Raw genomic sequence first — 24,688 nt, 5'->3', positions numbered from 1 at the left:
GCTATACATGTTACTTTAATAAAAGGTGGGCACCTTGTAGCTGTCTGCAGAAAGTCCAAAGGCCCGCCTCTTTGCCTCATCCAAACTTGATGCACCCTGCTTGAGTTCAGCATTTCCAATATGACCTCTTTCGACGATAAGCTTCAAAACTCACCATCAGCAAAAGCTCAGAAACGGATACACAGGCAGTACATCCATATATTATACAGTCTATGTCCAGCTACAGGAGCTCTACATGAGTTCTACTTTTACAAAACTTTTATGCTTCTTGTTAAAAGCCCTGGAGGTGATTTTGTATTTATTTTTAAAGTCATACTCTCTAACTGGGGCGCTTTTCACAGTAAAGTTCTTCACGGTTTTTCTGTCCTTCATCCTGGTTTAGGCACTTAAAATGTGCTTTACAATGAGACCATATATTATGGGCACATAATCTGTTAGTTCTGTTTGTAAATTAAATGATCCACCTAGTGTCAGTTGTATTTCCATGTTTGAACAATTACTGTGTTTGCTTAGGATGAAATAGTTTAGCGTTAACGGCAAACACAGAGCATTAGAATAGAATAGAATAGAATAAAATAGAATAGAACTTTATTGTCATTGTAACACATACAACGAAATTGAAGTCACAGCAGCAATCAAGAAAACAAAAGTAAGAAAGTGTATAGAAAGTGCAAAAAGGTCCATAAGAAAATAGATGATGACAGCTTGTCCATCATTGTCCAGTTCAGCCAGCCTCCACCTCCACAGGGTCCAGGACTGAGCTTCTTCAGTCATGCTCCATCTCTGTCTCCTGGATCCTGTCTGCTCACAGCAGGTGAAGCTCTTCCAACATGGCGCTGGTGTCTGATGTTAGCTCCGTCAGCCATGTCTGTGAATAGCAAGATGCTACTCTGCCCTCTGGTATTCCCTCTGTTGCTGGGTTAGCACTTTTAGCTTTTTCATCTTATTGGAGATAGATCTTACATTCCCAATAACGATGGATGGAAGGACAGGTCCATGTTGTTTCTTCTTAGCTCACACCTGAGAACCAGCACGTCGTCCTCACCTCCTTCTCCTCACCTTGTGGGAAGACATCAGGTCTTACACCAGTTAGCATTGATATGCTACAGGCTGCTAACAGCTGAGTTCACATGTAAACAATGCAGCCATGGTTACATGTAGGATCTCCAGACAAACACATGAGAAAAAGTAGTAAAAATATCACTGAAGCCACAAAAAGTTTGGTGTCCATGACCAACAAATGAGCCATACAAAACAATGATCCACTCCAAATACAAAGGTTAGGACAAAGTGACGAAAAATTACAAGAAACGGACAAAGAGGAGAGAGCTGCTGCAAAAGGGAGCTACAGCCAACAGGGCGGCGTCTAGCAACTGTTAACTGCAAACACAGAGCATCATAAGTATTATGAGCAGATAGTTGTTACAGCTCAGGTGTTTCTAATAACAGTAGCGATGGCTCTGTTATATTAAGGTGACCCAACAGGGCATGACAGTGTGACAATGAGTCAGCACAACAATACCAAGGCCCAGGATCCTGAAGCCATCAAACTGAATTTAGCTGTCATATATTTGATCATTTACACCAAGGTTTTTCTCCGCTGACATGTCTAAATGTTTTCTCAATTTACACATAATTCTCTGGTTGCAGTTTTTTTTTTAATGTTGTCTTTATCTATTTGGTTAACTCAGTAAATTCCCTTCATCCTTGTCCTCTATATTTCAGGCTTCAACTCCTTACAGCCTGGAGTCAGAGTCTCTGCGTATGGACTGCATAATGTCAGGAGGTGCATCTCCTACTCTGGCCATCAATGCTGTAACCAACAAGGTGAGACACCAGCTACGAAGTTATCAAGCAATTCAGAGTCAAATAGGCTAGCAAAAAGAGGGACAATGCTATAAAATAACATTTATCCTTGGTTCATATAAAGCACTGAGCAACCATAGTGGATCAGTCTGAGTCAAGTTTTGTACCCTCTTTATGCTCCTTCAGTTTTATGACAGGAAATTGCAGCACAAGTGAGCCATGCATGCTTGACTTTGATGAACTGGCTACCATTAAGCTGATATATTCAAGAAATGTTATGTTTTAGGATTCTCTCGAAGTTCATGCACACATTTTAAAAAGCTCAGAAAGATGTTTCTTAGTGACCATTTAAGCCTTATGAATATTCATCTCTTAATCATGTGTGATGATTATTTTGGACGAATGAATTAGTCAGGAGATGGAGTCATTCGTACTTGCAGCTGAGAAAAATGTGTTGAACTTTTCAAGGCTAAAACAAACTCTGAGTGATGCTAAGGAGCTTTGACTTGCAGCAGGAGGAGTCTCTGTTTTTCTCTTTTACCATCAATGGCACGGACTGTTTTACAGATCTTCACTTTCACACACAGCCCTATGCAATGACACATGCACAGACACACACACAGCAATGCTAACAGGGTGTGACCATCTGTATGGGGGTCAAAGATCAAGCAGTGACTGGGACCTCTGACGCCTGTCTAATCCGGTACAGACCCAACATGCACACACACACACAGTTTGATGATGTGTGGTCGTGACCTTTTGTCTGACCTTCACCAAAGAGAAAATTCATCCCACAGCAGCAGCTCACATAACTCTCAAGTGTTTGGTCTGGACACAAAGAGAAGGTCTGGACTTGATGGCTTACTCCAGGTTTCCATTCTGCCCGTTTCTCTGATCCTGAGTCATACTTCTGAGAATGACTTACACTTCTATCTCCATGACGTTCAGCTTTCATTTTGGCACAGCTTGTGTTGTCATTGTCCTGTCTTCACAAGCAGTGAAGTGTCTTTAAATTGAGTAATTACAGAAGAAAAAATGATAAAGTAATGCTAAATAATCAAAAATTTAACTTTATCATTTAAAATTTACAGATTAGTTAGATCGGAACATGAAATCTGCTCTATGGCACAGTCTAACTACCAAATATAATGTTTTTATCCTAGTAAAAAAAGATCAGATATCCACTGTGGGGGGCCATAAGATCTTGCCACCTTCTTTTTAGGCCTCTTAGTTGATTATGATGGAAACTGGTGAAGCTTTGAAATACTAACAAACATTTCACTTACATCCAAAGAATTTGTCATATGTTAGGCAGTGGCGTGTCTATGGGTGGGCCTGCCTGGGCTTTGGCCGCCCACTTCTTGCCTTGGCCCAGCCAATCAAGCTGCTTTCTTTTGTTATTAGATCTGTCTGCTGGATCCCAAACCAGCCAGCTGGACCAAATACCGCTTATTTTAAAATGACTGGCATTTACAAACTATTTGCCTAATCCAAAAGCTTAAAAAAAGAAATGAAAAAATTAGTGTAACTGACAGATTCTCAAGTTTCTGAGGGTACCTGAATATATCAAGTGACACCAGCAGCATGTTTAAACAGACCAGTGAAGACAAGAGAATTTCATCAGCATTGCTTTACGTCTCATGTCTTCTTTTAAAATTAGCAGAAAATAAGCTGCTTGCTCTGGCTAAACTCTGTAAAAAGAAAAAAAATACACTTCTCATTGCTTTTAGCAAGCCCTGAATGATCGACATACACCCTGTATTCACGCTTCAAAAGTCCTTTGAATTTTGCCTGACCTCATAGAGGTGTAGGATTTCATATTGCAGTGAAAAAATGGGTCCACAGTGAGTAAAAAAAATCTAAACATCAAAGTTTGTAGATTCTCTGAATAAAGGACCATCCCCACTATTTTTCCTTTGTTCCTTATGCTCGAGGGTATTTGAAAATGTATTGTTTACACTAAAACCTTATTGTTTCACATTTTAAAAGGATAAAATCAGGGAATTCTAGTTTTTCTATCTTTCTAATGTGTTATGGTTTTTATATTTTGTTAAACTGCATGCAGACATACTTGGGTTAGCCCAAAGCCATGGTTGTCTTGGATCTGTCGAGCTTCAGGACTCCTATTTGCAGAAACAGAAACAAAAAACAACCAGAAACTGCTCAGAAAAAATCAACTTGATATGTTGTTTGTATTCCTGTCTGTCTGTCTGTTTGTGAACAACATAACTCAAAAAGTAACAAACTGATCTTGATGAAATTTTTTAGGAAATATTCAAAATGGGACAAGGAAGATGTGATTAACTTTCGAAGGTGATCCAGATCCAGGATTTTTTGAAAGGATTCTTTATCATTGTGAGATAGGGCCGTTTTCACCATATGTGTATATAACTCCACGATAAATAGTCGGATTACTTTGCAAAACAATAAAAGACAAGATCACCATAATTTCTGACTGATGTTAAAGTACGATCCAGATCCTGCCAATTTTCTGGATACTAAGATTCAGAATACGAAATATGAACTGGGTCATCATAATTTTCAACACTGTCAGGAAACAAATTATCATACAAACCTGCAACAAACACCAAATTGTAACAAACAGTCTGCTGAAAGTAAGTATAACATTAAAGTAGGACTAAAGTGTGGCGTGACAATCACAAAATACTTGGCGGAGGGCTGTGCTCTCTGAGTGCTTTCCTAGTTGTAATATATATTTGATATTCAGCAGCAGGCTTCATTTCATAGTGCTGGGATTCAAAAACTTAAAAAGCTAAATGCTATTGCACCATTTATCAAATTTATTGTGTGGCCCGCCTACCTTTTTCAGGTCCTGCCGCAGGTTAATTACTGGCTATGCCACTGGTACGAGGTAGCAATAGTTTCTGTGTGTTCTTTGGATTAGATGATAAACAGTATGTCTTGGCTTCAATTTTGAGATTTGTGAAATATGTGCATTTATAATTCATGCATAAATGGACAATTAACATCGAAACACCATCATAGTACAGCTTCTGGCTTTTTACTTGTGCTAATAATAAGCTGGGCCATTCACAGGCTTCTGATGCAGGGTGGCTGCCGCAATATTATGGACACAGGCTCAACCTAGCTTTTAACAAACCTAACAAGAGGCAAAACAGTTGAGTGAACCTGAACTTTTATTATTTTTATAAACTTGTTTTTTTATTGTCCCTGTCCCAGTGTTTTAATGATTTTGCCAGCATCATATTTGAAACGAGTACATTTTTCATCAAAACAGACTTTTTAAAAAAAGTTTTATCACCTTACATGTTGCCTTTGTACTGATTTTGAATCAAATTTAGGGTTTATTAACGTTCAAAATCTCCTTTTATCCCCATTTTTTGGATTGGGGTTGTTGGTTAGAAACTATTAACAGTGTGGTCTTCACTTGGCTCTAGAGTTGGGTACCTTTCACATTTAAAACGATACGGTACCAAGGCCCGTACCTGGGAATCAGTATTGGTACTCAACAGTACCAATTTTCGGTACTTTTTGTGTTTATGTGGTAAAAATATCAATTTGTTTAGTAATGCAATTTTTTTTTTTTCTAAAAATACATATTTATTCTTCAGTATATAATCTTGCAATGCTGTGTTCATGTCCATGTTCATGTACCCAGTACTTTTAACAGAATTAGATCGGTACCTATAAAAGTACCTAATTTGTTACCCATCCCTACTTGGCTCCATCCAATTTTCTAAATTACAGCCCTAACAGTCCTGTTTATTACATTATCAAGCAACTCTGTAAACCCTTACACTGTTTTATAAAATATACAGAGCTGTTGATACAAACTGACAACAGAAAGCATGAAGCGAATCTTTCACAGCCAAGATTCTTTTCATCACACGATTATTGTTGCAATATTTCCCATGACACGTTCGGTGTATCACATAGGCATGAGCATCCGAGAACAGTCAATTGAACTTATTTTTGTCACTTTGCACAAATTCTGTTTTACTCCGGGAGAGTCAAAAGCTTTTCTCATTTTAGTCATCACTATCCATTTTAGAGAGAATGATTCAGAGCAGGGAGAGGAAGACCTTGATGATAATAATGCTGATGCCAACGTCAATGATATCCACCCACATGCAGACAGGTGGCGTCCTGCAGGCACAGCAGTGTGTCAGATCCTCTGCAGTATCACATTTGCTTTATTCTGTATGCGTTGGAGAGATTGCCTGTGCTTTTGAAAGACATCCCTTCAATATGAAACCAGGAAATGAGGATAACAAAAAATGTTATCCGTGAGGAAGAGAGTTGGAGTCAGCTGTACATTTAGATGTTGTAACATGTTACTTAAATTCCTAAATTCTTGACTCTAAGCTGTGAAAAACAACGAATTATGAAGCCTTTTGATTTGTATCATGTTATGTTAATGTATTATTATTATTATTATTATTCCTTCTCTTATACAATGATGGATATCTTACAATCTTTAGAGCAGCATCATCGTTTTCTTGTGACAGTGCAGCTCCATTTGAACGGAAGCAAATTCATCCTAAAACAAAGAAAAAAAAATCAGGACTAAAACTCAAGAAAGAACCTGACTCCTGAAAATACTCCCTTTTTTGCTACAAGACATTTTATATGGCAGAGCACCGCTCAAGAGAGCCTTTACAGTTGTCTCAGCCGAAGGCTATAATTTCACATTTGTCTATACAATTAAATGTAGCCTGGAGGCAGAGCTGGCGCTGTGCTTCACATGTACTGACAGTCAAAGAAAACAAGAGAAGCACGATTCAACATAATCCTGAGGCATTTCTCTTTAAAAGCTTTGTGTTTGTCACCACAAGACAACATACAGTACACTTCCTCTGAACCAGTGAAGCTGGCATCATGCCAACAGACAATTAAGTCATTTTTCAGGTTACACAGGATGTGTCTAGTTGTAACTACATAAGAATGTTAAAAACAGAAAAGAAAATCACTGGTTGCACTTCTCTTTAACATCAGTTAGCTGTGTGGAACAGTTTGTATGAACCAGCACTTTAATTTTTGTCTTTCCAGTTTAGTTGAATGGTAAGTTAATGATGCGGGAGTATCTTTTCTGCATTTGGGTTGTTCCTTTCAGCTGTGATAAAAAAATTCTCAACAAAAAATAGATGAAATATGAATGACGCTATCCCTTTACCTTGAAATTTGGGCCCCTCATGACTTCCTTTACCGTCAAATTAACATGGCTCCATGATGTGTGTGTGTTTTTGTAGGTAGCACTCTACAGCCCAGAGGCAGAAGGCAGCGAGAGTCCTGGGAGTTTGGGCGGCAGCCTGAGCAACAGTCTGTCAGAGCAGAGTTTGGCATCCGTCAACCTTAACAACCTGAGCACGGCCGTCAGCAGCGGCGGCAACGTCCACAGCTACACACCAGTAAGACTGTTTCTTTATCTAAGTGTCAGTCTAATGATTGCTGCAGAAGAGTCTCTCTTTTCCACTGTCTGCCTGCTCAAGGACACCAGCCCACCTGAAGCTGCAGCAAACTTAGTTTTATTTAAGGACAAGCTTCCTCCCACTTTTCTTCTGTCTTAGCTGAAATGGCAAATCCCAAACTACCTACATGCTAAGTAGAAGTGATTTCTATGATGTGTTTTGCACTCACTTCTCCCTGACATAATCTGGATGATTCAGTCACCGGTCCACACACTCTCAGTGGGTACAGAAGGTGTGTGCTGCACCCTTAACAGACTGAGGAGGTGGTAACCAGCTAACAGCATGTACGCTGCATCTACAGTACACTGCAGAAACACTCATTTGCTGCTCTTTTTGTTAGACTTGGCAAAAGAAATACAATTCCTGTAGTATTCAATGGGTCAATATGATTAGATTACATACAGTATGATGTATTCTGCACACCATTAGTTGAATTAAGCTCATCCACGGACAGATACTGGCAATTCTTGCTGAAAATAACACACAATTTTAGTGCTTCACTTTCCAGATCTTGCTAAAGTACCTGATTTATTCCTGTCGTTTTATCTTATACATGCATGATCAAACAAACAGTCAAAAGGACACTTTCAGTCAGTGTTTCCCTCTCCTAGAACTTATTTAGCTTTCTCAAAATAATCAAATTGCACCCATCCGTGAAGAATTTGAATTAATTATTTCTTTGGAAATGCATTTGAAAGTGCAGATTGATTAAAAACTCTTTCATGCTTTTAAATGTTGCATTCATATGCACTGATTATTTAGTTTGCAAATTGAATGTAGCTTTGCAGCTGACTGTCAACACTGTCTGCAGCGCCTCACACCCCTCAGGGTCGACCAGCACAAATGAATTCTGAACCTGTGGGAAATGCTGGCTTGCATTGATAGAAGTGACTCTGTCCCTCAAATACAAGGCAGCAGGACACATCAGAGTCATCCTTTGTGACGGGGAAATGATGCCCGGTCATTTCGTGATGAACAACTTCAGGGAAAAAAAAGTCCAAATTGAATGAAATCAAATGTAGATTCATTCTGTTCAGCATGTTTTGACACTGGAGTTGTGCTCCTCTGGTCCACTTTTACACACTCACAGACACACGAGGGGTTTGCTTTGATCACTATCTGAAGCTCACCTCATACTTAGCAGACCGCAGAAACACGGAGACATCTTTGGCTTGAGTTCACAGTTTAAATGACACCTCATCCTTAATGAAGCAAGGAGCTCCAGCTATTTGAATCCACTGGTCTCAATCAGTGTGCGTGTGTGTGATAATAATGATAAGTTGTGTTTTTATGATGGAGAGATCAGGTTGGTCCAGCCTCTCTTTCAGACTGAACTGCCTCATGCAGATGGATTTGTAATAAAAAGTATTACTTTGTAAAAGGAAAATTTTTCACCTTGTAATCAGGTCCACAAAGCATGGCTGGAGTCATTAGCACAAGGAAGTCTTTTCAAAGATGTAATCACAGTGATCTGATGACTGATTGTGAGCTGTGAAGTTTCTTCCCATGCTAGCTGAATTTGCAGGTAGACTGAGGAGCTCTGATTTTCAGGGTCCTAATAGTTATTTTAACATTTCTGTCATACTAGAATGTGTATTCATGTTCCCCAGAGGATGGGTCTTAAGGATTTTGGTGTCCTGATTGTACAAATCAAGTCAAATTTCATTTAGCAGATGTTTTGTCCAAAGTGACTTATGACACAAGCAAGAATTTGTGGAGAGAAAAACCTTTTTAAGTGCGACAGAGGGCTTCAGATTTGATTGGCCTCTGGTGCTGCCATCTAGAGCCAGAAGGAGTGCCTTGATGTTTTATTTATTTATTTATTTATTTGTAATGTAGCCACAACTAACCACAACTAATAATTCAACGTCAATAATATTGTTCAGCATTCAACAACAGTCAATATTCAGTGTTAATTATTCACTGAGGTCTTGGACCTTCTGTTTCTTTCTACCTCAGCTCTCTTGTACTTCCTTCATCTGGCTATTCTCAGAAGAAACTAGAAACTAGAACTTAGAAACTAGAAAAGCACTCAGAGAGAACAGACCGCCTCCAAGCATACTGTGATTGTCACGCAATATTTTGGCCTACTTTAATGTTATACTCCCTTTCAGCAGACTGTCTGCTATAATTTGGTGTTAGTTGCAGGTTTGTACGATAATTTGTTACCTGACAGTGTTGAAAGTTATGATGACCCAGTACATGTTTCATATTCCAGATCTTACTGTCCAGAATATTGACAGGATCTGGATTGTACTTTTACATCTGTCAGAAATTATGGTTAGCTTGTCTTGTATTGTTTTGCAAAGCAATCCCACCATCTATATACACATATGGTGAAAACGGCCCTATCTCACAAGAATTATTCAAAAAAATCCTGGATCCTGACAGCAATCCAGATCACCTCAAAAATTTAATCACTTCTTCCTTATCACGTTTTGAACATTTCCTCAAAATTTCATCAAGATCCGTTCGTTAGTTTTTGAGTTATGTCGTTCACAGACAAAGAGACAAACTCTTCCAAAAACACAACCTCCTTGGTGGAGGTAATCAGACTCCCAGCCTGGACTCTCTGCTGCTTGCTTTTCCCACTCTATACCTCCCCACATTTGCTGTAAGTCTCAGCTTGGCCACACACTTCATTGGACATTAATTCCCCCAGAGCTGCAGGGTGGTACACTGGTCCTGAACCATTGCCTCACAGTAAAATGGTTGTGGGTTTGAATCCCAGCTAGGGGAGAGTCTGTACAGGGTTAGCTTTTTCCTGTGCAAGCGTGGGTCCAAAGACATGCTCGTCAGTTTAATTGGTCACCCTAGATTGCCGGTAGGTGTGAATATTAATGTCTCTGGCTGTCTGTCTTTTTGTAAGTCCTGTTAGACTGGTGACCTCTCCAGGGTGGACCCAACCTTTCATTAAATGACACCTGAGATTTGCATCAGTACCTTCTTCAACCCTGACGAGTGGGACAAGCAGCATAGATAATGGGTGTATTAATGCACCCAGGATGCATGTATCTTGTTAGCAGGTCCTGCTACAATACCTTGATTCCTGCAAACTGGATATAAAAGAAGAAAAAAATGACATCTTTGTGTTATTGCTTCCATTTGTCACTTTAAACAAAGCTTAATGCAATTTAAAAGGCAAGTTTTTGTCAAAAAATATTAGGTTGAATATCACCTGAATGCAGCAAAATCCCAGGCCTTCATTATTTTTCCCTTGTAACAGCTGCTCACCTTTTCACCATCAATCACTTCTCCCCATTCACCTCCCACCTGCATTAGCAAAGGTCAGTGCAATCTCATCTCGTTAACCTCTCATTTCTAGAGGCCATCTTTTGTTTTCCTCCTCCCTGCCACCTCCTCCCTCCTTCCCCTCCATCCCCTCCATCCCCGCCTTCACTCCAGACCTCATCTGTGGTCGAGTCCAGTGGGATCAGGGTTAGTTCTGCCTCATTACCTGGCGCAGGTGATACCTTCCTAACTGACGGTGATTACTGGTGGCATCGCAGGCAGGGATCTCGAAGACACCAAGAAAAGTTGATGGAAAGGCAGCCATTACTGGGTGGAGGTGGATGTGTGGGGGGATGTGTCATGCGAAGTTGCCTTACATGTGCGGAGGCACACTGATCACAGCATATTGCTTGTGTTTGCTGGGTGGATGCTGAGGAGGATGACAGCTGTGATGAGACGATAGAAGGTGGAGGGAGACAGGCTGCATTCACAATACAAGAAAGAGATTTGACACACTGTACTTTGTTTGATGTGTTTATATAAAAAGAAATGAGTTCCAGTGAAAATTTACTTTTTAGTGCATGAAATTGGATTTGGCTTGATCACCATCATGAATGACTGAATTAAAGAATGATTTCCAAATGGAATTAATCTGAAAATTGAGTTTGAATAGCAAAACTGGAAAATAAATTGAATTTCTTGTAACAAAATATGATTTTTATTGGATTTTACTGTCTTTATTTGAAATTGCAATCTTTTCACAGAGGATGCAGGTTCCTCAATTTGGTTGCTAATTGCATTTTTGAAGTATGTTAAATTGACAGCTGACCGCCACTCAGATACCTTTATTTAGGTAAAGCTGCTGTAGGCATCTGCAGTGACTTATATAGGGAGAACCACACAAAGACATTGGGCTGATTTAATGTCCCTGCTAAGCCTGATAGACGATAGATAGATAGATAGATAGATAGATAGATAGATAGATAGATAGATAGATAGATAGATAGATAGATAGATAGATAGATAGATAGATAGATTGATTGATTGATTGATTGATTGATTGATAGGCTTTATTTTCAGACTCAGGGTCCATATTTTAAAAAAGGGAGATGTCAAAACTCAAATTACAAAGCTGTGATATGTAGCTTTTCTCTGGATGGACAAAAAAGAAATGTTGGACTCTTACTAAGAAATGCAAAGTTGTAAGGCTATATGATAGCTTTATGTTATTTTTTGTTAGTTATATAAACTTTGTGTTTATTCAGGTGCCGTTTACACGACGACGGTTTTAGGGTGAAACGCAAAAGTTTTGTTGCGTTTCAGCCTCGAGTTTACACGGAAACGGCGAGTGGGAGTGGGATTTTTCTGAAACGCTCCCGACACCGTTGTTGTGTAAACGGTAAGCCGGCGCTTTTAGTGGAAACGCTGACGTCACACCCCGCCTCGCGCGAGTGCATACAACAGAACAACCGTTATTACGATCGTCACGAACTACCGTGTTGTCCTTGTGCGGCTCAATCTGCTGTATCTGCTGACTGTCTTCATACAAAATGTGCATCGGTTGCTCCACTTTTGCCCTCGGTATTCCCCAATACACCAGATGATCGGCTCAACTCTACTTCGGTGGAGTTCTCCCAAAAGCGGCTTCTGGACAAGACAGTTATAGCGCTCACTACAGGCCTGGCATGCTTACTTACTTAGCTTACTTAGCATTTTCAGTCCCTCGGCGTTTCCGCATAAACACAGATTTTTTTTTAACTGCGTTTTACCGTTTTCAGATGAAACGTTGTGTTAACGGGGCTTTAGTTTAAACTATCCCTGGAGAGTTGACATTTCAAGGTACCACAGTCAGTATATCGTGATACAGGCTGAATATTTTGACATGAGCACCATATCTGAACATTTATCCATCTAAAGTCTGGCATTGCCCAAAAAATGAAGGTGTAGTATCTTTTATTGTGGCATTGTTGTATGAATGTTTGTATGGGGCATCACATTGTACAGCCTAGCTGCCAAAAACGTCTCAATGAAGTAAATGATTTGCACTGATATTGCCCAACAGTTTAATCCAGCCTTTGATGTATTTTTCCTCTGTTGCACACCTCACATTATCTATCTTTCTTTCCCTTTCTCTCCTCTCTGTCCTTCTTAAAGGTGAGCAGTCACTCCGAGCCTTCGTCCCAGTCCCTGAGCCTTCAGCAGGCCTCCCAGCCGCCGCCCCCTCCTCCTCCTCCCCCTCCACCCCCACAGCCCCAGTATGGTTTGGCCGTTCCTGAGTCTCGGGACAAGCAGCTCTGCTTCTCAGACTTCGAGGACCTCAGCTCTTCTTTCCGCAGTCTCTACAAATGTGTCTTTGAGCAGTCGTTTTCACAGCAAGGTGGGTGTAGACCTTCATGTTGTGTGAACCCAAATGTGTTTCTGTGTATGTGTGCGTATACAGCGGCTTAATTGACACATACAAAAAAAACGTTGTAAACTTCTATGTCAGGCTTCATGCGAGTAATTAACTGTCAAGCTTAAGCTCTAATGAAACAGAAAGAATTTAACGCAGCTTTCATAGCAGTAAAAGCTTTCCAGTATTAACCTCCACCACACACTACTCCTACTCTATTGTGTTTTAATAAACAAACAATCTGTTGTTTCGCATATCTGCATTTAACGGCTCGCTCAGTCAAATGAGTAAAGGCAATTAAGAGGAAGAATTCAACAGATGGAAAAAAAACGCACAAACACATCTGCAGTGGAGCAGAGCAAAAGGGTTCTGCAGCTTTGATAGCAGCTAATTAGATTGGTTCTAAAGTTTGTGTAGCATCTTGCTAATTGCTTCCTGAAGCTTTCAGGTCACCAGGCCTCCTCCCTCTTGGACCCCCCACTATCCTACCACCTCCTTTCACCTTCCCTCTCCCTCTTTCCTCTATGAACACACATCATGTATGCTCTGTAGCTGAGGAAATTGATGCGCTCTGTTGAGCTTTGCAACTGCTGCCTGGATTCATCCTCTGTTAAGATCCTCTTCATTTTGCGGTCAGGGCTGCACAAGCAGGAAAAGAAAAGACAATGACAAGTAGGAAAAAAGTTCTGACACAGAGACCCAGACAGAAATTGAAGACGAGAATGGAAAATGGATTTAGCGAATTCTTTAAAGGGGCCTGTAAGTGCACGGCTAAGCAGGAAACTGTATCAGCACTCATTGTATTTCAGAATTTGAGTCAGAGCGAGTGACTCAGAGAGCAGAGCTCAGTCTCCTTTGAAAAACAACAGTGAGTTCCAAGAATACATGCCAAGCTGAAACTGACTCAGGTGGTGTCGCAACCATTTTTAAAAGATCTTTTCTCTTAAAATTAAAGGCCAAATAATAGAGGCGAAATGAACATAAGTTGAATAAACCAGGGTCATCATTCATCAGATGGAGCTACCAGAAAAGTAATAACTCATCCTGCAATTCATGAGCACAATCTGCTTTTCCTAAAACAAATCAAGGAGAGAGAGGTTTGTTTTTTAAAGATTTGTTGTTAATTTACAAATGGACAGTCAGTGTATTAGAGTTTATAGACCTTTAAAAGACAAAAGATGACACCTGACACCAGCTTTCTCACCAATCTTTGAATACATCTTAACAGCACTGGTTTATTCAAGGTGTTCAGTTTGTATACATTGGAGCAGACCCTGTGGATCCAATACATAAAGAAATTTACAGTTCTGTGTCTCAAAAGTAGTAAGGAGCACAGCTACGGTCCAATTCTGTATCTGAAAAGAAGACAACCATCACCATCGTCTGGAAATTTAACAAGGCAGCTGCCTACTCCACAGTTTCTGCAGCTGTCTGTATCCATGATGGGAAGTGAAGGAGATAAAACACACTCCCAGGGTAAACCTGTGCATTCAAAAAACAGCCAGTGAGCAGAATCCTCTTCTGGTCGTCAGTGGGAAAAAAACAACACACCTTGATAAGGGAGACCAGGTGTTTGTGTGAGTTTCAGAGGAGAAACACTTCTATAACTAGAGATGGAAGAGCCACCAGAGTGACAGCATGCTGCTGGATCTTATTTTTGAAATCAGTGCACTGTCAGAAGATTTCCAAACTGTGGGGATTTGACCAAAACTGACTCTTCGAAGTGATGGACTGTATTTGAAAATATCAGAGAGAACCTGTCTTTTAGGACACTTTTCCATCTGACTGTTTATTTTTGACCTGATTAATGAGGAGCATAGAGTTCATTTGCTTGCATGGCAATTTAGATATTATCTAAGAAAACATTCATTTATTCTACAGGGGAAAAGCATATTTTAATTTTCAAGAGTTTTATTCTGTAACATTCTAATGTCATGCACACTAATTAAAAGGGCTGTGAGGAGTTTGAAAGTGATCTTGAAAAAGTCTCCCTTTAAAATATATGACTGACCATAATCCACACTTTAAATTGAGATTAGCAGCTATTATTGCTGGTTGCATTTTATTTTAAAGTGCTACTTCTTAGCATCCAGTTCAGGTCGAGCAGGACCGGATTGATTTACGGCACGTCTAGGTCTCTATGACAACACCATGCTGGCTGACGTAGAGAGAAGAGATAAAACACAGAGATCTGTGTTTTCTCTGTTGAAAACTATTTCTGTGATTAATTTTGTAGTGGTGGTGGACACAGGAGGCTAACTGTCAGACAGAAGAGCAGAAGAAAGCTAAGCATGAGACTGATACAGCCCAAGCTAAAGGCTAATTAGCCTTTAGCACAGGGGCTAAGCTGTTAGTGGTAATGTTCATTCCAACCCACAGTCAGCAGTTACTCTGCAGTGGTCTGTTCAAACTTAAGTCTGTCAATAAATTAAAGAGTGAGGTTATGTTAGCTCTGCTTGGCAAATGACTGGCAGAACATAGCAAACCAGGATTCACTAAGGTTACACATTATGGACATGTCTTAGAGCACCGGTCTGCCAGCTGCGCGAAACATAGACAGCTACTAAACTACTTACAAAGTGACAGTGTTTACTTGTTGTTATGTTAGCCTACAGATATGTCAGAGCACCGGGCTGCCGATGACACTAATATAGGGCCGGCATCTATTATGTTTGCTTGATGTCACATTTCAAACCACATGTCTATGTAACTGTACTGATAAATACCTTACCTTGGTGCGTTGTATCTAGTAAAAAGTTTGTCTTGAACAAAGAAAATTTGTTTCAGTCCGATCTCCATTTAATTCCAAAACAAACACACACCTCACTAAAAGTAATTCACAACAGTGTACAGAGACTCCAGGCCACAAGGGGGCAAGGGAGTGCAATTAAAACAGATCCTCCTCATACCATCTTTAATGGATTGTCATTCTTAAAACTGAAGTTCACTATTTATCTATCTTGCAAAAAACAAAATTGGTCCGCACATCAAGTTCCGTGACAAGTTTCCCTTTTTTAGGGTTTTCATTTTTTCAGTCCTTGCTTGTGATATTTACATTTCCCTCTTTTTGCTGCAGGTTTGATGGGTATGCCCAGTGAGTCCAATCAGCAGGCCCGGACCGCCTGCTCCTATCAGCACTCTCCAGCTGCAGGAAACAGCAGCGGCCACCATCACCAACACGACCACGGTCAGGTGTCACACCACCCCCATCACCCTCAGCAGCACCTCTCCCCTCACTCCAACCACAGCCAACACCAACAGCACCCTGCTCATTCTCAGCAGCACCCATCTCTCACCCACCAGAGCCATACAGGACAGACCTGCTCCACTACAGGTGAATTACATTTTCAAGACCAACGATTTATTTTTTTATTTTACCCCTCAGCAATAAACATGTTGGGTTTTAAAAACTCTAACTTGGGATGCACCTACTGATAAGTTGCTGCAAAAGAACAACAGCAAAGAAAGAGCCAATTAAACTTTAACCATCAAATAAAATTAGCGTAATAGATGTTAAACTGTTGGCACAAGTTTTTTTTTGTAGCAATATGTAGACTGCCAGGTTGGAAAAAAACTAAACTCTTGAATATAACATGGCCATGACACCATGGCACATTTTTACTAAATCCAAAGATCTTATCCCCTCCAACATAATTTGTGCTGCAGTAAAGCTACGCACTGGACTAGCTAGTTACTGATTAACGTTTTTTTCTGTTTACTGCTTTAAAAATTTGTATGTGGTGGTATCTGGGTTCTGTTTGGTTGAACATGATGCTGGTTTTTGGTTTAGGAAAGCAGAAGTAAAGCAGATAGAAAAGCTGTTTCTGAAGCATCAACATACAGTTTGAAATAAGGGAATAAGTGGTTTATATAGACTTGTATACATTTTAAGGAAATGATTGAGGTGTCACCTCTTTTATGACTAGAAGTCGTTAGATTAACTTCAGATGTGAGTTGTTATTTTGTAATTGTATTGCCAACTTGTCCCAGTATGTGGCAGTGATGTGCTTAACTGAGTGCAATAAGTTAAAGAAAGAAGACGACCAACTTTTGCAAAGTATTGTGGGGAACAGTGTGCTTGGTAGACTGGCTTGTTGCATACTGAGAATTTTTCCTGAATCAGTAAGACCTCTGGGAATTTTTGGCATACAACAGATTTTGCTCAAACTAGCTACATCATTCATTACTTTGGCTGAATCAGTGGACAGTGTTAGTGAAATAAGCAATTTGTAAAATAGGCGGTTTCCAATATAACCTCTTCTGCTTTTGCAGTGTTATTAGCTTTAAAGTGATACTCCGAGATGGAACAAGTTGGGTCCTATCACAAGGTTTAGGGCAGAAATTACCCCTACAGCAGTGTTTTTGTGCAGCAGAAGCCCAGAGCGCACGCACCAAACACCCCCTCCCTGCTCCTCTACTGGTTTCCTCTGCACTCAGACGGGACCAAATTTTACTTGAACAAAAACACAAATAACACACAGTGAACGCCAGGTCGTCCTTGCTCTCATAATCACTCATCTTTACGTTGTTTTTGCATAATTCGTCCTGGCAGACGACCTGCGTTTGTTTATATCTGGCAAGCCGCGCGCGGACGGATACACTAAGCGGCAAGCGCCTTGTAGCCAGCTGTGGCTCTGCAGCGGAGGTAGCGCCGTTTTACGACACAATGAGAACTAGAGCCTTATTTAGCGGTATTTCTGTGTGAAAGTAACGCGCTGAAAATTCTCTGAATAAAGCGTGAATACAGACTGATATCAGATTTTTTCGGTGGGAGTCCGTTTATTTGTGTTTTTGGTCAAGTAAAATATGGCCCCGTCTGAGTGCAGAGGAAACCGGCAGAGGAGCAGGGAGGGGGTGTTTGGTGCGAGCGCTCTGGGCTTCTGCTGCACAAAAACACTGCTGTAGGGGTGATTTCTGCTCTAAACCTTGTGATAGGACCCAACTTGTTTCATCCCAGAGTATCACTTTAAGAACCACCACCCTTTACTCTGAACCATTTAGTTACATGGTAATGACACATGCTCATTTTAGCACATTAGCATTTCATTACTTTAAAGAGATGGTTTTAACCAATCACGGTTATTGCAACAGCCCTAATGCAAACACCTGTAAATTAATGATGTCTTACTGTGTGTTCATGCTTCCAAGTCTTAATAACAAGATGTAACCTTGTGCTTTCTGTTCTGCAACGGTGTGAGAGCAGCTTTCAGAAACAGAAAGTGAACAGGTTTCTGCTGAAAGATGCATAAACAGGATTTTCTCAAAGTTTTGTTGCCTTATCATGGACAGTGGGAGGTACCCCCTCTGTATTTCCCGACTCAGTCTACTCTGGGAGTTCTAGTTTCCCTCCTTTCCAATATTTTTTTTACAGAAAAGTCTTTCACTTTTTATCAAAGCAGAATATGAAAAGGCACTGGACTGTTAGTCCAGAGGCCAGGATACCGATCATAACAATCACTCTACTCTGCTGTATACCCTTTCAGCCCTTGTTGTGAAAGTATACGGGATAGTTTCCTGTTTCATAGATGTATTGATGCAGTAGAGCACCAAACAAGGATTCCACTTCTCTGGCTCCCAAAGCCACGGTGGTGTAAATGTAATTTACTGTAATACACAGGGAACAAGCTTGTCTCTGCACAGACACCTTGCATTTATATTATACTCTTTCCTCTGTTTGCTCCCAGAGTATTTGATATTATGAGGCAGAGCTGATACAGACAGGAATCTCCTAAGCTTCACTGAGGCTTTTCCTGCTCATATTCCCACTCTTTGTTTTTTTTTCTTTTTCCTTTGTGTCCCTGCAACACAGCTCTCAGGCCAAAAGAGGGACTATTCAGACATTATTTATCTAGGTTAGTATTCCCCTCAACCGAGCGAAGAATGAATGAAAGCAATCCCTCTTTCTTTGATCCCAGGCATCCCAAGGTATTGTTCAGTTTTTGGTGGTAAAGGCGCTGAGAAGCATCTCCTGTTTTTCTTTTTTCCCTCAGCAGAGCTGTGGCTGCAGTGTTGCTATGACACACCACCTTGTGGTGACTGGGGAGAAATATTTTCACCTTTGAATCAGAATCAGCTCACCTGATTCACATCATTTGACGCCGTCTGGCTAATCATGCTCAAAGAATATCCTGAATGTTTTTTGTCTCAAAAATTGTTTCTCATGTGGAAAAATATCTTCAACAACCTTGAGTATCTTCAAAGTCGTTTATAAAGAAATAATGAGAAATATCCTTGAGTTTTCCTGGTGCAAGAATCTTCTGTTATCCTCTGTTTTTAGATCCACTCTGGAGAAATTTATTCTGGAGACAGACAAAACACAAACTCTGAAAATGTCACCTTGACCAGCTGATGATGAGTTTGAAAATGAAACCGACTGCTTCATTGATAATGAAAATAAAGCCTTATTTTTAGCGTACTCTTTCCTAATAATCCCTCACATTTGCTATGTGTGTCTGTGTACATGTTTCCTTTTTTTCCTCCAGGCATGTCATCAGACTGGTACCCAAATCTGGACTGGCTGAAAGAGAGCTGCCGCATTGCTACCAGCTACAACTGGGCTGACGTAGACCTCTCCCCATTTCAAGGTAACACACACGCTGCACAAACACACACCCTCGCTCTGAAATAAGCATTGATAAAACTGTCTTAGCCGTCCTGATTGGGCACATCTAGAATAGCTAAAATGCTCGTGATGCAGATCAGTTACTCTGATTAAACCATCATGATCCGTCTCTGCTCTTTCATATAAACCCGCCCGAGAGGCACAATATTATAATATGCTGTGTGGTAATAGGAATGGTCTAATAAAAGTCATTATCCTGCATCTCAGAGGTTGCCACTCTCTGTTTCTCTCTCCTTCTCTTTCTCTCTGACTCTCTCTCTCTCACACACACACACACACACACACTCCTTCCCAATTGTATGATGGGAATAATCCAATTAGGCCCCGGCTCGGTAACAGCCTCTTATCACGGTCAGCGCACAAAGCCGGCACATCCACACACGATGGATGACGACGGCTGGTCTTATAACACATGGGTCCCGCGCTGCCTCTTTCTCTCTCCGTCTCTTGCCTGCTCTCCTCCAGCAGCGCTTGACCCTCCTCACACTGCCGTAATGCCATCCTCCGCCGTCTCTGGCTCACCTCCAAAGAGCAGGGACTGAGTCTCTCGTCTCAGTCGCTGCCAAACACAAGACATATGAATGTAATGTGGTGAAATATCAGACAGCGGTGTGTTGAATAGGAGCTTAGGTGTTGCTGTCTGAAGTGGGAACAGGAAATTAAGTCGTTCTATGTTTCATGTTCTGCAACATCTTCACTGCAAAATCCCAGTGGACTACTTGTCTCCCATTTGCCATCACACATAATAATTTCAGATGTACATTAAGTCTACTTCAGGTTACACAAAAGGTTTCTCTGCATTTGTTCTGTGCTGCTGCAGAGGTGCTTTCAGGGTGAAACATTGTTAGTCTAATGGAGAGACAGTGTAAGTCCTTTATATTTAGTGTGAATGAAAACCCATTAGGCTTCAGTATGAGTCATGATGAACTAAAGCTTTGAGACTTACTCTAAATACTGTGTCACATATTCCTAACAGTGATCCTTTTTGTTGAGTGTTTTAATTCGCAGACATCTTAAATCCTCCATGTATACCACAGAGCACAGACTTCTCACTGTTCTCAACCATACAAGTCTGTTTACATTAAAGATTTGATCCTACTGAACAAATGTTACATGAAAACATCATGTGCTACACGGGTTATGAAATTCTTCTCTTAGAAATGGAGCAGCTGTGGAAAACAGTGTGTTTTCTTTAATGATGGGTATCGATAACTGGTTCCTGGTAAGAATCGTTCCGACTCGTTAAGAAATGGTTTAATCCCGCAACATTATTAGTCTTAATGCTCAATGGTTTCTTATTGGATTCTTTACATTATGCTGGAGCAGCTGGACAATACATCAAGGTCGTGTGATGTGCCACACATCAATCACGCCTGTCAGTCGACAGTGGTGCAGAGATGGAAGCGATCAAAAGCTTGGCTTCATTTAACCAAAAAGGACGCTAATAATGCAAAATGCAGCTTGTGCAATGCATTAAGAACATGCAAGGGTGGCAACTCCAACAACCTGTTAAAACATTTGTCGACACACAGCGTTAAATATAAAGAGTGTCATATGTTTGACAAACTTTGGACAAGTGCACCCGCTGCTGGAGATACTATCAGCCCTGAGAGGTCACGGGTCCTTCCTGAGGAAGCAGATTACAGTTTACAGTTTACAGTTCTACATTTTTATTTAGCAGATGCTTTTGTCCAAAGCGACGTACAACACAAGCAAGAATTTAGACAGAAGGAAAACCTAGTTAGTGCAACAACAGTGCTACAAGTTATTTGGCTGCAGGTGCTACCATTAAGTGCAAGTTTTTTTTTGTTTGTTTTTTTTTGGGTGGGGGATACAATACTCAACAAGCCAACAAACCACAATTAATTGCTGCAACAGTGTACTTTAATCTTCAACAAAATTCAGTAGTAATGCTGAAAAATAATAAGAGCTAAGTCTTTTTTGGTATAAACATTATATATATATATACATATATATATATATATATATATATATATATATATATATATATATATATATATATGTATATATATATATATATATATATATATATATATATATGTATATGCTCTGTGGATTGGATAGAGTTAGGTAATTCATTCCACCATTTGGGCACAACAGAGGAGAAGAGTCTGGCTAGAGATTTGGAGCCGCACTGGGCTGGGTGCACCAGGCGTCTTTCACAAGCAGAGTGCAGTGGGCGAGAAGGAGTATAGACCAGATATGCTTATATTTTAAACAACTATTGAGTTTCAACTTATATATTTCTTTAAGTCCAGAGATCCAGTATCTAGTGACCAATTTCATCTTTATTTACTTATAAACTCAATAAAATGTTGTTGAAACAGTAAACCTGTGAAGCCTACAGAAAATATTCCCAGGAAGAACTGAAAAGGGAATGGATAATGGTATTGGTATCAATAAAATCTTACCAATACCCATCCCTAGCATTCAAACACTAAGTTTCAAGCCTTATTGAGAAAACTACAAGCACTCTCCACCAATACAACATCTAAGTTCACGTCTTTGTCCTTCAGGTCTGAAGGAGAGCATGCGACAGGCTGAGCTCAACAACTGGTCGCTGGACGCCGCTCAGATGGCCGACCTGTGTTCCTCCATAAACCAGTTCTTCACAGCCACAGGGGTCATCCCCCCTCAGGGTGCCACCCACCCACAACCTCAGGTCCAACACCCGACACTTCCAGGAGCACCGCAGCACCCGGCTCAGCCGCACGGCGCCATGCATCCTAAGGCCAGCCTGCACAATCAGCACGGGCAACACAACCAACATAATCAACACATCAGTACGGGTCAGTCAAGAGCAGTATTTCAAATTTATTTTAAGGTTGAATTAAAAAAAAATCTTTTGCATTTAAGCTCAAAGTTTCTTCTCATCTCTTCAAAAGACACTCTAGTCTCACCAAACAACATTTCTACAGCTAGCTGCTGTATGTGGGCTGTCCAATCCCAGTCTTACTCCACACTGTGCCATTGTCTGCCAACTATAGATTTACAAGGGATTTCTGGATGTTGTCAGCTTCATGGCATGCTGAGTAAAGATATGAAGAGAAGTGAGATATCCACTTACTGAAAACACACTCTGTTGGATTTCTCTGGCTTAGCATAAGATGGAAGTTAAACCGCGCACATGGAAGAGGCTCAAAATCTCGTATGCACGTGTGAAAGTCAGAACACTGATCTGACAGTTACTCACGGCCTTTTTGTCCGTTCTCCCACAGGAAACATGTACATGGACTCACGACAGAGTATTTCCTCTCTGATGGGCCCTCCAGGGTACCCTCACATGCCTCCGATGAGCAGCACAGCCCCCAGTATGACAGGTGACTCCTCCCCCATCGCTTAAATTCATGCAAGTGTAGATGTGTCAGACGTGAAGTTTAGCCTGTAGACCACACAGAGTCTGTGTTTGGTTATATAAATGACCGCAAAATGCTTTGTGACAAAACTAACTAAAGAGAATTATGTTTTTAAAATCCATCATCCATCATTCTCTGCATAGACAGCTTTGAGAATAAATAGAAAACAGAAACGTCTGACTTTCAAAAAGGAAACTCTTTTAGTTTTTAGGATCACAAAATGAAACAATACAGGATGAAAAAATAATGGCCAAATTCAATACAGCAGCAGATGAAGTTTTCTCTTTGCATCCCACAAAAAAAAAATTAACAAATAAATAATTGGATCTAATTTTTCCATGACCCATATTCTGCTTTTATTTCTCTACATCCATCTGTCAATCAAAGTGAACAGACCCAGAAGCAAAAAAATGAGCTGTAATGTAAACTGAAAAGCTAAATTATAAAAAAAGGAAATCTCTAGTGCAGTTTCCATGAACAGAGAACGAAGCGATAGAAACCTTAGTACAGAGCTAAACAGAGGCTCTCTGGAGCTTAAACTCAAACAGTAATCAGCAAAGAACAGTGTTAATCTAAAACACATGGTTATAATAAACTTCATCAAGTGACTATGAAGCAAATTTTATTTTGCAATACCTCTTAAAAACCAGTGTTTGTTTTGGTTAAACAGAAAAAAAACTTCTATATTAAAACAAATCATGATATGAGATGTGTTACAGATTTAAACATTTTGTGTGCCTGTGTTAAAAATCTTCTGTTGTTGTTGTTGTTGTTGCTGAGAGATGACAACATAACGCACAAGTTCACATCTGTAAATTTTCATGTTATATCAAGGATACCTCAGAATATGCTCCTGAGAGTTAGGCCACTCTCTGAAACTTTGAATAGGAGGTTGTCAGAGTGATCCAAACTAAAATGATGATACTGTTTGAGGTAACACTTTACTTTAGAGGTCTGCAAGTTTCATCACACTTAGATAATAGACAAAGTTTTTTCTTATTTTCTTTTTAAATTTGCGCATAACTCCTTTAAAATTAGCACATAACTTCTTAAGAAATAATGTCTAAATTCATTGTCGCAAGTCACAATTGGTAGGTTACTGTTTTTTTACTCTTTACTCTACTTTGAAATTTACACCAAATTACAAAGTAAGAAGGTGACGATTAGCAAATTATTTATCTGAAATTAAATCACAACCCACCACAAAATGTCTTTAGAAGTATCCCAACGTTTCTTCTATTTCCAAAGAAGCAGGTGATAAATAGCAGCTGAGTTCTTAAATATAGAAGTTAGGTTCATTGTATCTTCTGAGAATTACCTTTGAAATGTTAAGTGAATAATTAAATTTCCCAATAAACGGTTGATAGTTAGCTATTTGTTATTTAATTTCACCAAGTTCTTTAGGACTGAGTTTTGAGATGTACATAATTTAGATCACATGCAAAATGATAAACCTTTATGATTAGGCCTATAATGTTTTACATGATACAACTGAAGGCTTCAGATGTGATATTCACCAAGAGTGGGGTTGTAAATTGGCCTTACCTGATTGTGATAGACACTGTGAGTAAAGGCGCACTGCAAAACAGAAACCGGACAGAAGTTATGTGCTAATTTTCACCCAATTCTCATGAAATTTCAGGGGTAATTTCAAAGAAATAAGAAAAAACTTTGTGTAATTATTACCTGGGTGGGATTAAATTTGCGGACCTCCAAAGTAAAGTATTAGCCTGTATAATAACAAATACTAAATAAAAGGACTTCTTGGTTCTGCTGATCTGGTTTGGGCACAGTTCAGTAAGAGATGATG

The 24,688-nt window shown here is 40.0% G+C and overlaps 1 protein-coding gene across 2 annotated transcripts in view; it reads left to right on the top strand.

The window, feature by feature from the left end:
* LOC141799678 (forkhead box protein J3-like) overlaps nt 1-24,688 on the top strand; it is a 75,461-nt gene that overhangs the window by 49,492 nt on the left and 1,281 nt on the right. For both annotated transcript variants that reach the window (XM_074681993.1, XM_074681992.1), the window contains exons 6-12: nt 1,726-1,827; nt 7,038-7,196; nt 12,642-12,864; nt 15,956-16,213; nt 19,362-19,463; nt 22,039-22,311; nt 22,741-22,842. In XM_074681993.1, the coding sequence (XP_074538094.1) occupies nt 1,726-1,827; nt 7,038-7,196; nt 12,642-12,864; nt 15,956-16,213; nt 19,362-19,463; nt 22,039-22,311; nt 22,741-22,842 (1,219 nt within the window). The remainder of the gene's footprint in view (nt 1-1,725; nt 1,828-7,037; nt 7,197-12,641; nt 12,865-15,955; nt 16,214-19,361; nt 19,464-22,038; nt 22,312-22,740; nt 22,843-24,688) is intronic.

The sequence above is a fragment of the Halichoeres trimaculatus genome, unplaced genomic scaffold (assembly GCF_033239565.1).
Source record: "Halichoeres trimaculatus isolate MK-OKI-2021-1 unplaced genomic scaffold, fHalTri1.1 fHalTri1_scaffold_11, whole genome shotgun sequence".
Taxonomy (NCBI): Eukaryota; Metazoa; Chordata; class Actinopteri; order Labriformes; family Labridae; genus Halichoeres; species Halichoeres trimaculatus.
The sequence above is the reverse complement of the archived record's forward strand: the minus strand, read 5'-3'. Positions and strand labels throughout refer to the sequence as shown.